Below are 17,083 nucleotides of genomic sequence, written 5' to 3'. Positions count from 1 at the left end.
TGCACACTCTGAAGTTTCTAAAACCGTTTGAATGATGTCTGTGAGTATAACAGAACACATATGGCAGGCAAAAACCTGAGAAAAAAATCCAACCAGGAAGTGGGAAATCTGAGGTTGGTCATTTTTCAACTGATTCCCTATTGAAGACACAGTGGGATATTGGTCATGTTGCACTTCCTAGATGTCAACAGGCTTCCACTAGATGTCAACAGTCTTTAGAACCTTGTTTGATGCTTCTACTGTGAGGTGAGGGCGAATGAGAGGGGAATGAGTCAGAAGTCTGGCAGAATGCCTTGAGCTCGTGACGCTCGTTCACATGAGAGCGAGCTCTGTTCCATCGCAATTCTACAGACAAAGGAATTCTCCGGTTGGAACATTATTGAAGATTTATTTGAACAACATCCTAAAGATTGATTCTATACATCGTTTGACATGTTTCTACGGACTGTAACGGAACTTTTTGACATTTCGTCTGCTCCTAATGAACACACTTCGTGAGATTGGATTTGTTTACAAAACTCGCTAACAAAAGTAGCTATTTGGACATAAATGATGGACATTATCGAACAAAACAAACATTTATTGTGGAACTGGGATTCCTGGGAGTGCATTCTGATGAAGATCATCAAAGGTAAGTGAATATTTATCATGTTATTTCTGACTTCTGTTCACTGCACAATATGGTGGATATCTTTTTGGCTTGTTTGGGCTCTGAGCGCCGTACTCAGATTATTGCATGGTTTGTTTTTTCCGTAAAGATTTTTTTTTTTTTTGAAATCTGACACAGCGGTTGCATGAAGCAGAAGTATATCTTTAATTCTGTGCATAACAATTTTATTTTCATCAACATTTAGTATAAGTATTTCTGTAAATTGATGTGGCTCTCTGCAAAATCACCGGATGTTTTTGGAACTACTGAACATAACGCTCCAACGTATACTGAGATTCTTTTGACATAAATATTAACTTTATCGAACAAAACATGCATGTATTGTGTAACATGAAGTCCTACGAGTGTCATCTGATGAAGAACATCAAAGGTTAGTGATTCATTTTATCTCTATTTCTGATTTTTTGTGACTCTCTTCTCTTTGGCTGGAAAAATGACTGTTTTTTTCTGTGACTTGGCTCTGACCTAACATAATCGTTAGTGATGCTTTCGCCGTAAAGCCTATTTGAAATCGGGCACTGTGGTGGGATTAACAAGAAGTGTATCTTTAAAATGGTGTGAAATACTTGTATGTCTGAGGAATTTTAATTATGAGATTTCTGTTCTTTGGAATTTGGCGCCCTGCACTTTCACTGGCTGTTGTCATATCGATCAGCCCTAAGAAGATTTATCTATCTCTATGAGGCAAGACAATTGTCATTCAGGATTAAAAGGTGACTGCACTTCCTGATTTGGCCTTAGCTGTGTTCGAATACTCGCACTAACTGTACTGTTTGTGACATGAATTGAGTATTTAGTATGCTTATTGGTCATAGTATACCTGTAGAAATATATCATAGTATACCTGTATACCTCTGGCCCTTCTTTGGACACTGTGTTAACTAACCTCCAGATGAGCTTCAATGCTATACAACTCTCCTTCCGTGGCCTCCAACTGCTCTTATATGCAAGTAAAACTAAATGCATGCTCTTCAACCGATCGCTGCCCGCACCTGTCCGCCTGTCCAGCATCACTACTCTGGACGGTTCTGACTTGGAATATGTGGACTACAAATACCTAAGTGTCTGGTTAGACTGTAAACTCTCCTTCCAGACTCACATTAAGCATCTCCAATCCAAAAGCCCCATTTACTACCCACCACTGCAACCTATACGCTCTCGTTGGCTGGCCCTCGCTTCATACTCGTCGCCAAACCCACTGGCTCCAGGTCATCTACAAGTCTCTGCTAAGTAAAGCCCCGCCTTATGTCAGCTCACTGGTCACCATAGCAGCACCCACCCAGAGCACACGCTCCAACAGGTAAATCTCACTGGTCACCCCCAAAGCCAATTTTTCCTTTTGCAGCCTTTACTTCCAGTTCTCTGCTGCCAATGACTGGAACGAACTGCAAAAATCACTGAAGCTGGAGACTCAGATCTCCCTCACTAAGCTTTAAGCACCAGCTGTCAGGGCAGCTCACTGATCACTGCACCTGTACACAGCCCATCTGTACACAGCCCATCCAACTACCTCATCCCCTTGCTGTATTTATTTATTTATCTTGCTCCTTTGCGCCCCAGTATCTCTACTTGCACATTCATCTTCTGCACATCTATCATTCTAGTGTTTAATTGCTATATTGTAATTACTTCGCCACCATGGCCTATTTATTGCCTTATCTCCCTTATCCTTTCCTTATTTGCACACACTGTATATAGACTTTTTCTACTGTATTATTGACTGTATGTTTGTTTATTCCATCTGTAACTCTGTGTTGTTGTATGTGTCGAACTGCTTTGCTTTATCTTGGCCAGGTTGCAGTTGTAAATGAGAGCTTGTTCTCAACTAGCCTAACTGGTTAAATGAAGGTGAAATAAAATAGAAATAAAAAAATACTATGGATATATTTAGTATGCCAAATGTTCCAGGATGTCGTACTAAATTCGCCAAAATATGAGGAATACACGAAGAGGACACTATTTCCGTACTTTAGGGCCAATAATGCAATTCTTCAGAAAATGGGCGTGGCTTCACATCGTTTCCAGATTTGTTGAAAATGGCAGGAAATATGCAGTCGAAGTACAACGAGAGCGGATACAAATTCATTGCTTTAACTAATTATGACAAATATTAAGAAAATGTTGAGCAATGTAATAAAGTAATTACTTTTTAAATAAGTTAACTTACACGTTATATTGGCTAACAATTTGTTAGCTACACTGGTCTTACGAACCACATAGCTTTATCAGTACAGCAGTATGTACCGGTATGTTGTTAGCTAGATACCTAACGTTAGCTGGCTACTTATAGATCAAACTTGACAAAATAATAACTATAGGCTATCTAACTAACTACCCAATGTTTGACGTGATTATTCCCGTCATTCTGAGCTTAGCTAAATGGTATAGTCATTGTGCGTTCTCAATGGACATTCGGGTGCTTTCGTAAATTCGCTCTGGCTGTCTACTTTGCTCTGAATTTACAAACAGACAATCTGACAACGCTCTGAATTCATGTGCGCATTCTGGAACTCCTGATTGAATTTAAGAACACACCTGAAGTCATATAATGTCTAACCAGTAATTTGTTATGCTAGATAGCTAGCAAGAGGTTGCATAGCAACAGCATCAGCTTCCGGTAGACAGGTGAAAAGCTAGTACGCGCAATTGAAAGCATACTGTTCGTTTACAGTATACTAAAATGAACTAATAATATATAGTATGCAGTATATACTCATTAAGTATGTAGTATACAGTATGTTAGTATGGGTATTCGAGCACAGCTCGTGTTTCATCAATGCTCATTAAGAAATGCTAGCGGCTATGACTGAAGGCAAACAAGAATTGTCTTGGGGGTGTGGTTTGATGTGGGTGTTTCTTGGATGTGTTTTTACCATTCAATTGCAATAAACAAGTGCAGTAGTGAATACGTAAGGTTAGCCAGCTTTGCTGTAGAAAACAAAGTTTTGAAGTTGAGGACTTCTCCCGATGAGCATTGACACCAGAGCACGCTCATTTGGGCTACAGTTTGAATCACAATGTACCAGATGAGTGCGGAATCTGACATTGAATTATTATTATTAAAAAAATGTTGTGTTCGATCAAAACATTTGGTTTCGGAAGTGAATGTAGTGGTGCGTTTGGTTGGTGGATCTGCACATCTGTACTGAGGTAGGCTGTGCAGGTAGCCCAGATGAGAGTACGTCTGAGATGGATGAAGGTGAAAGGATCAGTGATGAGTCTACCTACAAGACTGTACACATTTTTTGGTGGAAAATGTTCGGAAAAGGAGACATGGGTGGATTTGCCACAGATGGGGACATAGATGGAAGGGGAGAATCTAGAAGAACAAACAGGCAGGGAGAAGAGGTACAGGAGAACAAAGTAGTAGTATTTTTTTTATCTGAGACAACCAGTAAAATGTTACATCTGATAACGTTGTCAGATGTACAGTGGTTCTTACTTTTGAAAGTTTTGAGCTTATGGAGCCACCGTTTGTGGTAGATGGTGGCAGATTGTGGTAAATTGCGTCTTGGCTGACACTTAAATAACGTGCCATAGAATTATGCGGAACCACGCAAGATGTGCTGCAGGATGCCGCAACATTTAAGCTTATAGGGTTCCAAAAAAGGACCGCAAAAACATACGAAATACGTTGTTCCAACCTGTAAACGAACAGTATGCTTTCAGTCGCGTGTACTAGCTCTTCACCTGTCAACCGGAAGTTGATGCTGTTGCTATGCAACCTCTTGCTAGATAGTTAGCATAACAAATTACTAGTTAGACATTTTACGACTTCAGGTGTATTCATCAATTCAATCTGGAGAACCAGATGGGCATGGTTTGCACATTTGGTGCTATTCCATTGGTTCTACTGTGCTCGGCAAGCTCAATTAAGTGTAACAAATACAGAACCCAGGTCTGATGGCTACCTGTCTATTGCTCCCCCACCTCCAATAGTGTTTCTCTAATGGAACGATGACTGCGCTGGCGGTGAAGGTGGAGTCTGCTCCCGTTCTGAACCCCGGTCAGCTGACCCTGAGCGATCCCGCCTGTGGTCCCACCTACAGTGACGATCGCTTACCTACTTCCACTTCACTGTGAACTCCTGTGGCACCACCAGGAAGGTAAAATGACTATTACCCTGAGGTGATGGGTACTGTGTATTTATGGACTGTTTGCTTCTGTAGGCCGTAATAAGCAATTCCCCTCTACTACATAGTTTATCAACAATTCATGCTGTATGAGAACGAAATCTCATTGAAGTCTTCAGAGGAGGAATATCAGTAAATGCATTACGCATCACAATTGTAGCTATTAGCTCTTTTTCCTTCACCAATTGCTCAATACTTTGTATACAGGGAAAGTGTGCCTCTACTACCACTGTGTCCACTCCACTGCTTGAAGTTCCCCTATTGAAGTTGCATATTTCCCCTATTGAAGTTGCATACTCTTTTAAGGTTAAAGGTTTCCTGCTACTATGTGGTCAACATCACTCGCACATTGGCCTTCCTGACCAGGCTGCGTGACAACGAGCCTTTTGCAGAGACTGGGACTGGTCGACTAATGGTCAGAATGAGACTCGCTCAGGGTAAGCGTGTACAAATTCAGAATTTCAACTTTCAACCATTCCCAAAAATGTAAGCCTTGTGATATATTACTCTTGCGTTCTGAGATCTACAGGTATGGCTATGTAGTAACGGTGAGGAGCTGATTTGGGAATTTGTCAGAAGCCTCTGGTGGGCGGGGGGGGGGGGGGGGGGGGGGGGGGGTAGTGTTGGCAGTGTTGGCTATAAATGGCTTGTGTTCATCGGGGCACAACAGGATATTATAAACAAGCTTTTCTTAATGGACAAGTTCAGATGGTGCCCACTGAACACGACCCCCGGTTGTCTTGTTCTGTGTTCCAGACGCCTCGTATAACACGTTCCACCAGGAGGAGGACTATCCAGTGGTGAGGTACCTGAGACAGCCTCTGCACTTTGAGGTGGAGCTGACCAGGTCCTCTGACCCCAAGGTAGCGCTGGTGCTTGACCACTGCTGGGCCACCCTCAACGAGGACCGCGGCTCCCGACCCCGTTGGAATCTCATCATTAATGGGTAACTTGTTGTTTTAGGGCCTAAACAAGTGTTATTCCACAGGTGTGGTTCCTGAGTAATTAGCAACCTATCATACTTGGCAGGCCATTTATTTTGGCTACCGTGGCTATGCCCCCATCCATAGGTCATGAGTGGTCACAATGGTTTGAGCTTAAAAAAAGATGTGAGCCATGTGCGGTCTGTCACCAGATCTACACCCAATTTAACACTTATGGGAGATTCTGATCACATGCTTGTTATCACTGAGTGGTCCCTGCAGCGTACCATTGGAACATGTAAATCTAGTTTAGAAAATATAAAATAACTCCCTAATCCCAGAATGCCATTCACTGCGCCCGTTTCCTGAGGTCTTAACTTAGTTTGGCCACTTCAGCATGTGGCAAATCTTTGTACTTGTTACGGCGTACACATGACAAGTAGTTTACAGTTAACTAATCAAAAATCCAATACAACCGTAGCACGAAAGCTAAACAGAGTTGCAAGATATAGGTCAATCCATTTTGGGAGGTGAAGTCCTTGGGGGAAGGTATTATGGAGAGGATGATGCAGGAAATATTACTAAGATGGGCGATTTATGAACAATAAATGGTAGGGCAGACAGTTTTTCTAAGCTAAATACCCCTGGAAAGGGGGTCTGATCTGGCAACCCTGAGGTACCATAGTTTACACTCTGATGCTGTGTTCAAATCAGCTAACGACTTCAGTGCATTCAAGACAATTGGGGTACTCCAGTTGAGATCACCATAAGTCTGACATACGCGTATGTGATAACCTGACTGCATTGTATGGCGTTAGCATTAGCTCATGTTCAGTACCACCTTCAAAGTGTTTTAAACATGTGTCCATTACAATCTAGGCAAGAATCAGAACGAATTAATAAAGCGCTAAGTACATTATACTTACGGTACGCTACAGTAGAAACGACAACACGTTACACAGAAAATAAGGTACTTTGATAGGAATGCACGCATGTTCACAGTTAATTGTAAGGAAGACACTAAATGTGCAAGGACTGTATACTTGATCTGGGGAAGTGCTTGGGCTTTCTTTTGAAGGAAAGTTTGTCCGGCTCATTAAATTCTCAAATCGAAATGGTCTGCAACAGTAAAATGGGCTACTTTTGTGAATGAATTGAGGCAAAATTTGAAGTTGAAACGGCCTATAGAAAAATTGCAGGTAATGTGCCTTGGACTGAGGTCAGCGCGGGTTAACTGTCCACATTTTGGAACAGTGAGTGCATTCTGAGATCACGCGCATAAAATCAATTCCCACTGGGGCAACTGTTGAAGATATTTGGAACTCGCGTGTGAAAAGGTTAATGTTGCCGTTACCTACACCTTTTTACTCAATGTTATCCTTTTAGTTTGCTACAGTTCAGTGTTGTGACAAACTGATGGTCAGTCGAATGGAAATCAAGAGCGGCTGGCAAGCTTGGCTTGCCTTTCCGATTGGTTTCAAACAACTGCTCTTAACACTGACTGAATAGTTGTTGGGTTTGGGTTGAATACAGGCACAAGTGACCTCTTGTGTTTAAATTAGTTATTGCACTAAACCTAAAGGATGGTTCAGATGCCTGTGCAGCATGGATGTTTGAAACTGAATAGGATCAGTTGACAGGATCCCCAGAAGTTGATGCCACTTTCAATGGAATTTCCTGTCCTAGAGGAATGCGCTAATTGGGAGTTGCTAAACATGAACAAATCAAGTCAAGTGTAGCAGCATCTTGCTAACTTTATTTAGCTGGCTAATGTTCATGTACAATCCCTTCAATGTTTTGCCTGATCTCCCCCCCCCCCCCCCCCCCAAAAAAAAACAATCCCCCTATTCTCCGTTAACATTTCCCGGTCGACCGTTTGTCTCTGCTTCTGCAGGTTTTCGCTCTCAAAAGTACACATTTTTAATAGCAATATAACACGATTGGATGTTCTATGTCCACGACAACGTTTAAAACCCTAGCAGGGAACCACTTTTGAGGTCTGGGAAAAACAGAAGACATGTCGATTTTGGGGTGTAGTTACCCTTTTTTAGGCAAGTGTGCACCAGGAAGAGACCTTTGTTTGGTTAAGCGGTGTTGCTGTAGCGCATGTGATTGCGGAGTTTGCAAAACAAATGGCCACTGGATTGATGCAAATAATCATGATATAATTCTGCCAGGCTGGCAAAGGCCACTTTGCAGTTAACATTTGATTGAGAAGGTTTTTATGGGAAGCCTTTCCTTCTCTACCACAAGAAGGTTATCATTAGCCTCATCGCTAACGGCTACACAAAGTGTAGACATGCGCTCGCTCTGCACGCATGCGCACAGAAACTGGGCAGTCCTGTGCAGTTTCTGAAAGTTGCGTGGAAATACGAATCGCTGATGCATTTTGTTCATGTCTTATGATTCACTTGGGCAAATGAATGGATTTTCTAAGAAGTTGAAGGCATTGAGTTGATTTCCTCCTTAGTTCAAAGCATTTTTGAATATTGTTGAATTTCGGTTTAATACCTGTATTTCGTGATTCCGTTTGGGCGCACCGTATTTTATAGGGCCCTAGTCCATGAAGTTGTCATAAGTATGAACCTAGGATATGCCCTTTTTCCCCCCACAAGAGTGAAATATATGGGCTGGAAATGTAAGCTAGGTTTGAGCTTTTTCAGTGTGTGTCACAAGGTGGACATTTCTCTGTCCCCCTAAGAGTAAGCGACACGTTGACTTTATATAGTGTACCAAGAGAATGCCTTTCGCTTATGGCCATACCAGCCTGAATACGCCTGATCTCGTCTGATCTCGGAAGCTACGCAGGGTCGGGCCTGGTTAGTACTTGGATGGGAGACCGCCTGGGAATACCGGGTGCTGTAAGCGTTTTGCTCCAGCAGAGGGTTCTCTTGTGTCATGCGTGGAGCAACTCCCTTTTATTTATCACCCTAATAATGTTGTGTCTTTTTAATGGACTGCAGTTTGTTAGTGCTTCCCTGCCATGCCCTGATCAAATCAAATAATGGACAGTGCGTTTCCCTCAAAATCTCGGCAGTGCATTCAGCATTTGTTTTTAGGCTAGGAGACTGTCAATGTCTGTAGTCCATTAGGGTCCTGTAAAATCCCTTCAATGTTTTGCCTGATTGCCCTCCCCCCCAAAAAAATCCCCCTATTCCCCTCCGGAGGGGTCAAAAAATGCATTTTCGTTGTCGGCAGGATTCGAACCTGCGCCGGAAGATCCTAATGAATTTCTAGTCCATCACCTTAACCACTCGGCCACGACAACATTGACAAAAGAAAACAGGCTTGTTAGGAGTGAATGGGTCAACAGGCATAGCCTACAGAAAGTAATAATTTAACATTATTTATTTATTATTAATTATTTTATTAAGGCATGGTTTGAAACCCCCTCCTGACAACTATTTTATTATTTATTATTTTTCAACTGGATTTTACAAAGGTGCATGACATGCAGGCGCTAAAAAGTTGTCAGGAGGGGGTTTCAAACCATGCCTATAGGGGAGTCTGCAACCTGAATGACTTAATGGTTATTTTCAATGCAATCGAGTTTTTTCTTTTTCTTTTAGGGTTTAACAAGGTTTCTCACCTATGGCCAATTTGACATGAATTTAAAAATGCCTCAGATAGGACCAAAAAAAGTGTCTGGAGCTTCCCGTCAGGGTAAGAGTGACAACAGGTTTCCACATGTCAAAATGGGGAAATCTTAGCAAATGGCTTCATGGTTATTCATGAGAATCGTGTTGTTGTATTGTTGAGTGTATCATGGGATCTCACCTGAAATCTGTGGCTTGACTACAAACCTGTAACCTATGCTACTGTGGCCTATAGAGCTAGAAGGCTGGATAACCAGGTGTGTAAAGGTGTGAAGTGGGACAGATGGCCTGCAGTCCTATCCCAAATGGACAACTAATCCCTATGCACTTGCGGAAATCTGAGAGGATGCGATTGGTATAAGAAACACGACTAAACTTCAACCTCCGGAGGGGTCAAAAAAAAGCATTTTCATTGTCGGCAGGATTTGAACCTGCGCAGGAAGATCCTAATGGATTTCTAGTCCATCGCCTTAACCACTCGGCCACGACAACGTTGACAGAAGAAAACAGGCTTGTTAGGAGTGAATGGGCCAACAGGCATAGCCTACAGAAAGTGAAATTTAACAACTGAAAGATAATGCAGTAACTCATTATAATGCAATAACACAAAATGTTCCCCTCATTCATTTGTTATTAAGTCCAGCTGTTTTCTTATTTAACCTTGATCTTTGCTCAGCTCCAGAAGGTCAGCATTTGAGAGTGTTTATTATGAATTGTTATTTCACTGTGTGAAGTTGTTATTTCATCATTCTTATTATTACTGCTGAGCAGCATGACTCCTGAGAGGCACTAAAAAACTGTCAGAAGTGGGATTTGAACCCACGCCTCCATGGGAGACTGCGACCTGAACGCAGCGCCTTAGACCGCTCGGCCATCCTGACTACAGCACAGTAACTGGGTATCGGGTTAAAGTGTATGCGGTAAAAGTAGAAATATGAACAACGCTCTAAAATCACCACAGAGACCAGAACAACTATGCACGATACTGACTTGCACTTTCAATAGTCATTTGTTTTTATAAATTAAAAAGTCCAGTCATTGATTTAACCTCAATATGGCCTTCAATGGGAAAGAGTAGTAAATCGTCATTGAATGAGCGCTAAACTGGCATCAGAATATGGCCATTCTGATATAAATGATAAAATTCCTCAGATAAGACTGAAAAAGTGTCTGGAAATATCAGCAACCATCAGGGTAAGAGTGACAACAGGTCCACATGGGGGAAATCCTTACAAATGGCTTAATGGGTCATTTCAACGCAATCGTGTTATTTATTTTTAGGGTTTAACAAGGCAGCTCACCTGTTACCTGTGGCTTGACTTTAGATGTGGCCAGTTCGATTACCCTGCAGACTATAAGAGTGTCTTCAGAATATGGCCAATTTGACATGAATTTAAAAATGCCTAAGATAGGACCAAAAAAGTGTCTGGAGCTTCCCGTCAGGGTAAGAGTGACAACAGATTTCCACATGTCAAAATGGGGGAAATCTTAGCAAATGGCTTAATGGTTATTCATGAGAATCGTGTTGTTGTATTGTTGAGTGTATCATGGGATCTCACCTGAAATCTGTGGCTTGACTACAAACCTGTAACCTATGCTACTGTGGCCTATAGAGCTAGAAGGCTGGATAACCAGGTGTGTAAAGGTGTGAAGTGGGATAGGTGGCCTGCAGTCCTATCCCAAATGGACAACTAATCCCTATGTACTTGCGGAGATCTGAGAGGATGCGATTGGTATAAGAAACACGACTAAACTTCAACCTCCGGAGGGGTCAAAAAAATGCATTTTCGTTGTCGGCAGGATTTGAACCTGGCAGGAAGATCCTAATGGATTTCTAGTCCATCGCCTTAACCACGACAACGTTGACAGAAGAAAACAGGCTTGTTAGGAGTGAATGGGCCAGTAGGCATAGCTTACAGCAACACATTTTGTATTATTTCGCCGAAAAGCATTTTTTAAATCTGACATGTTGGCTGGATTCACAACGAGTGTATCTTTAATTGAGTACCCTTCATGTGTGATTTAATGAAAGTTTGAGTTTTATCGCATTTTATTTGCGCTCTGCATTTCCCCAGGCTATTGGCCACAAGAGACGCTAGCGTATCTATATCCCTAAGAGGGTATTAAGGAAAAAATAAAAGTTTAGTATAAGATATGCAAGGAAAAAGGGAGGAAGGATTAAAAGAGAAGAAAATGAGTTGAGAGCTAGATTGGATGAAGAAATGGGGAAGTGTGACAGGGAACCTAATTATAATATAGAAACGGTTTTAGATTTAAAAGCAAAATTGAGTAAATATGAAATAGATAAGTGTAAGGGTGCAATTATAAGAAGTAGGGCAAAGTATGTTTTGGAGGGGGAGAAATGTACTTCATTTTTCTTGGTTTAGAGAAGAATAAACAGAGGAGAACATAGAGATTGAAAATGTAAAAGGTGAAGTTGTCAATGATTATGTAGAGATATTAGAAACAGTGCAGAATTTTTATAAGGATTTATTTAAGAAAGGGGAGGTGGATGAGGGGTGTGTAAAGGAGATATTGGATAGTGTGGATGTGCAAATTGATGTAGAGGATAAACAAATGTGTGATGGGAAGATAACAGTGAATGAAGTTAAAGATGCGATTAAGGGGTTACAAGTAAATAAGAGTCCTGGTGTGGATGGAATAATTGCAGAATTTTATAAAATATGAAAGTTTATCAATATATGAAGGATAATAGTGTTTCAGAATCTATGGTGACAGGGCTGATAACGATTTTATATAAAAATAAGGGGAGCAACTTGAAACTGGAGGATTATAGGCCAATTAGTTTATTACATTCGGATTATAAGATTTTGGCTAAGATACTGGCAAATAGAAAAAAGCAAGTTTTAAATATTATAGCACCTACACAGAATTATAGTGTGCCTGGTAGAGATATTGCTGATACAATTAGAGATGTAATAAATAAAATAGTTAAGCATAGATTTAAATAAAGCTTTTGATAGGGTGGAACATGATTTTATGTTTAGGGTAATGGATGAATATGGTTTTGGTAATAGAATAATAGGATGGATAAGAAGGCAAAAAGTAGGGTAACGTGTAATGGGGTTTTAACTGATTCTTTTATTCTTGAGAAATCTGTGAGACAAGGGTGCCCTTTATCAGCTTTATTATTTGTTTAGTCGGTAGAACCTTTAGCAGCATTTCTTAAAAAATATCTTATAAATTGTGTACAGACTCCAAGGTTTTAGTTTGATTCATCAAGACGCAGATGATACCACTATAACAGTTAGAGATGAGGGAAGTGTATAAAGGGTGATGGAGTGTTTTAAAGTATATGGACAAGCATCCGGTTAACATGGAGAAGTCAGTAGTAATGTGTAAGATTAATGAGGGGAATTTTACTTTTAAGGTGGTAAGATTATTTTAAGGTGTTATGAGTGTTTTTAGGGGTGAAGGAAATGGAAGCTAGGGATGTGACATGGAGTGGTGTAATAAATAAAGTTAGGAAGGTGGTAAATATGTAGAGGGGGAGGTCTTTGAAGTTAAAAGGGATTTTAGTTGATTTTTTAATGGGATGGGAAGGGGGTGAAAATAGCTTTAAAACTTTGACTGCAGGTTATGAGGAGGGGGGGGAGGGGGGGGGGTTAAAGTTGGTAGATTTAAGTGTAAGGAAAACAGCAATTAGAGTAAAAATGGTACGGAAATATTTATTTGGTGAATTGGATTATGGGAGGAAAATGATTTTTTAAGAGTATTTGCAGGAGGTTGGGAGGTTTGGGGACAATGGTTTATTGAGGAGTATGAAGAAGGAAATGTTAGGTAATATACCTTTGTTTTATAGAGAAGTGTTTGAGGCTCGGGGGCAGTTTTTACCAAATATTTATTATGAATGTACCATTTTAGAAAATATTTTAAAATCAGCCTATATATTTAAATCCAAAGATAAGTGTAATAATATGTTGTTTTGTAAATATGGGATGAGGCAGATATGTTATGTCACCTGAGGTAATTCCTGGGTTCCTTCCATTTCAGGCAATATATGATGTGGTTGAAGTAGATGAAGAGATAGTGGGGCAAAAAAAGTATTTAGTCATCCACCAATTGTGCAAGTTCTCCCACTTAGGTACACTTCAACTATGACAGACAAAATAAGAAGGAAAAAAAAAATCGTAGGATTTTTAATGAATTTATTTGCAAATTATGGTGGAAAATAAGTATTTGGTCACCTACAAACAAGCAAGATTTCTGGCTCTCACAGACCTGTAACTTCTTTAAGAGGCTCCTCTGTCCTCCACTCGTTATCAGTATAAAAGACACCTGTCCACAACCTCAAACAGTCACACCCCAAACTCCACTATGGCCAAGACCAAAGAGCTGTCAAAGGACACCAGAAACAAAATTGTAGACCTGCACCAGGCTGGGAAGACTGAATCTGCAATAGGTAAGCAGCTTGGTTTGAGGAAATCAACTGTGGGAGCAATTATTAGGAAATGGAAGACATACAAGACCACTGATGATCTCCCTCGATCTGGGGCTCCACGCAAGATCTCACCCCGTGGGGTCAAAATGATCACAAGATCGGTGAGCAAAAATCCCACGTGGGGGCCTAGTGAATGACCTGCAGAGAGCTGGGACCAAAGTAACAAAGCCTACCATCAGTAACACACTACGCCGCCAGGGACTCAAATCCTGCAAATGCTAGAGAGCATTTGGATGATCCAGAAGAAGATATGACATTCTCCCTATGGTCAGATGAAACCAAAATATAACTTTTTGGTAAAAACTCAACTCGTCGTGTTTGGAGGAAAAAGAATGCCGAGTTGCATCCAAAGAACACCATACCTACTGTGAAGCATGGGGGTGGAAACATCATGCTTTGGGGCTGATTTTCTGCAAAGGGACCAGGACGACTGATCCGTGTAAAGGAAAGAATGAATGGGGCCATGTATCGTGAGATTGAGTGAAAACCTCCATCAGCAAGGGTATTAAAGATGAAACGTGGCTGGGTCTTTCAGCATGACAATGATCCCAAACACCGCCCGGGCAACGAAAGAGTGGCTTCGTAAGAAGCATTTCAAGGTCCTGGAGTGGCCTAGCCAGTCTCCAGATCTCAACCCCATAGAAAATCTTGAAAGTCCGTGTTGCCCAGCAACAGCCACAAAACATCACTGCTCTAGAGGAGATCTGTATGGAGAAATGGGCCAAAATACCAGCAACTGTGTTTGAAAACCTTGTGAAGACTTACAGAAAACATTTGACCTTTGTTATATACCCTTTGTTGGCAATGAGAAAGTATTGAGGTAAGTATTTGGTCAGTAACAAAAGTTTATTTTCCACCATAATTTGTAAATAAAATCATTAAAAATCCTACAATGTGATTTTCTGGATTTCTTTTCCTCATTTTGTCTGTCATAGTTGAAGTGTACCTATGATGCAAATTACAGAACTCTCAAATTTAAGTGGGAGAACTTGCACAATTGGTGGCTGACTAAATACTTTTTTGCCCCACTGTAAGTAAAACTACTGCGGAGAATATGTACAAGAAAATATGATGTATTCCTGGGGAGTGGGTGATTTTAATAAAAAGAGGTGGTCAAAAGAGCGAGGGGTTTACCGGTTTTATATTCTGAAAGTTATGGGGAGAAACATGATTTAAATCAGGTTTAAAACTTTAGATGGTTTATAAGTGGGTGTAGGGTGTTCGCAAACATGTGAAATCAATATGGAAGAATGTAAATGTAAAATAAATCTATAGAATGTGAAGACAATGATTTTAAAATAAAACAAGATTTTTACAAATGTGGTTTGCATCAAATTTATAGGGATATTAAAAAGAGAATGTGATTTGTGGTACGAGGGTGGAAAATTTGATGCACTTTTGTTGAATGTAGTAGGTAGCATTTTAGAGAAAGATAGAGATAATATATAGATACAGTGGAGGAAACTGTGGGTGAGTACTTTAATTGAAATTCTATCAAATGGAAAACTTGTAATTAATTGGTTTTAGTTTATAATCGTTTTACTTTTTCTTTCTGATTTTGTTAAAGGGTGAATTGTTAATCTTTTGTTGTCTGAATGTTGTAAATAGTGTTTTGTATATAATAAAAAAGATTTGTTAAAATGTGCCCGATCTCGGAAGCTAAGCAGGGTCGGTCGGGCCTGGTTAGTACTTGGATGGGAGACCGCCTGGGAATACCAGGTGCTGTAAGCGTTTTGCTCCAGCAGAGGGTTCTCTTGTGTCATGCGTTGAGCAACTGCCTTTTATTTATCACCCTAATGTTGTGTCTTTTTATTGGACTAAATGCAGTTTGTTAGTACATTCAGCATTTGTTTTTAGGCTAGGAGACTGTCAATGTCTAGTCCATTAGGGTCCTGTAAAATCCCTTCAATGTTTTGCGTAAGTTTTTCCTGTATATATGAATTACAAATCAATCATGTTTAGTCTGTTGTATAGTTACAATGTGTAATCATTGATATCCCAGGAGCAGTAAACACTGAAGTGTATAATTGTAATACATACATGCAGACACCGCATCGTTTGATATGACTGAAAGTGTGTCATACCTGGACCACACCTTTATTTGCCAAGGAAGAGTACATGGTCAGTGAATATATTCAATGTACGGGCTACAATATGGGAATCTCATACGTGGTAATAACTAAAATACATGTGTAGATAGGTCTTGCATCCTTGGCACAAACGGTATATTCTACTCTAGGCGTCATGAATGCCATTCAGACTTGAGGTTCATTGATTGGTATGAATATTAGTTCAGAAATACTTTAGGGTCCATACCCAGAGCGGCAACAGTTATTTTTAATCCGACTCCAGCAAGTAAATAGCTAGCCATGTTACTTCAGCTGCATTGCAAGGCAAGCTTACAATTGTGCAGTCAATGCTTTAGCCAGCTAGATTCTTTACATCCACTGTTTCACAAGACATCCTGGTTTGTTGGTTCTCAGGAGTCCCTGAAAGACAAATTCATTCTCCTAACACTTCTTAGTGTGAACTTGCTAAATAGAGATTTTCGTAATTTAACTTTGACAAAAAAATATATATAGCCGCGTCTCTACATTATCACATTCCTCTCAAATTGTACATTTGCTTGACTCGTTAAGACAACTTCCATCTGTTTTGTCAGCAATCTTCGTTGAGCGCCGCAAAGCAAGGGTGGCTGGTGTCAAAATTAGTCTTTGGTCATCAAAGCCTTGGGACCCAAATGCGCCAACTCCCCCTTGTGGTGGTCTGGAGCAATGAAGCCATCCCGCGGTGCAAGCTCACAACTTTTAAAGGAGTGTCTTCAGTCCCCGCTGTTCCGTACGGTGTGTGTTGAAATCTTATCCTGATGCGGAATAGATTGCAGCGTATTCATGGCTCTACCTTCGTAGTTCGGGCTTGGAGATTGTGAAGAGATGTCTTATGGGGAATGCATGGGTGTCCGAGCTGTGCGCTAGTAGTTTTAGAAAACAGACACCTCGGTACATTCAGCTTGTCAACACTTCTTACACAAACAAGTAGCGATGAAGTCAAGCTCTTCCCATTTGAGCCATGAGAGATTGACATGCATATCATTAAAGAACAAATGTCCATATTTGGATGGAAACCAAGCTAGTGAGAGGTATCAAGGAAAGTTGTAATTTCAGTTGAAAATTACCAACACTGCATCCAACCACAGCCCTGCTGGTTTCACTTTGGCAAACCACCATCTGCTATAACATTGAGTCATTTCATCCTACTGGACATTGGAAAGCTTGTTTCATTTCCCATTGTTTGTCCTA

The 17,083-nt window shown here is 40.6% G+C and overlaps 1 protein-coding gene and 1 pseudogene across 1 annotated transcript; both read left to right on the top strand.

Moving 5' to 3' along the window:
* The first annotated feature begins 4,627 nt into the window (after positions 1-4,627).
* On the top strand, positions 4,628-6,101 carry LOC149976670 (zona pellucida sperm-binding protein 4-like). Its single transcript, XM_090201603.1, has 3 exons — positions 4,628-4,749; positions 5,110-5,240; positions 5,560-6,101. The coding sequence occupies exons 1-3, from the start codon at positions 4,628-4,630 to the stop codon at positions 5,751-5,753; spliced, it is 447 nt and encodes a 148-aa protein (XP_090057729.1). The 3' UTR covers positions 5,754-6,101.
* A 2,374-nt stretch (positions 6,102-8,475) lies between these two features.
* On the top strand, positions 8,476-8,594 carry LOC118950501 (5S ribosomal RNA; annotated as a pseudogene).
* The last annotated feature ends 8,489 nt before the right edge of the window (positions 8,595-17,083 follow it).

The sequence above is a fragment of the Oncorhynchus mykiss genome, chromosome 16, assembly GCF_057628025.1.
Source record: "Oncorhynchus mykiss isolate SJ-2025 chromosome 16, ASM5762802v1, whole genome shotgun sequence".
Taxonomy (NCBI): Eukaryota; Metazoa; Chordata; class Actinopteri; order Salmoniformes; family Salmonidae; genus Oncorhynchus; species Oncorhynchus mykiss.
Note: the sequence above shows the minus strand (reverse complement) of the source record. Positions and strands in the feature narration are given on the sequence as shown.

What these genes read in the sequence shown, in the direction of transcription:
- LOC149976670 (XM_090201603.1), top strand. Translation starts at nt 4,628, where the DNA reads ATGACTGCGCTGGCGGTGAAGGTGGAGTCTGCTCCCGTTCTGAACCCC. An exon ending in TTACCTACTTCCACTTCACT is followed by an intron (nt 4,750 to 5,109) that starts GTGAACTCCTGT and finishes TACTCTTTTAAG; the next exon opens with GTTAAAGGTTTCCTGCTACT. An exon ending in CAGAATGAGACTCGCTCAGG is followed by an intron (nt 5,241 to 5,559) that starts GTAAGCGTGTAC and finishes TCTGTGTTCCAG; the next exon opens with ACGCCTCGTATAACACGTTC.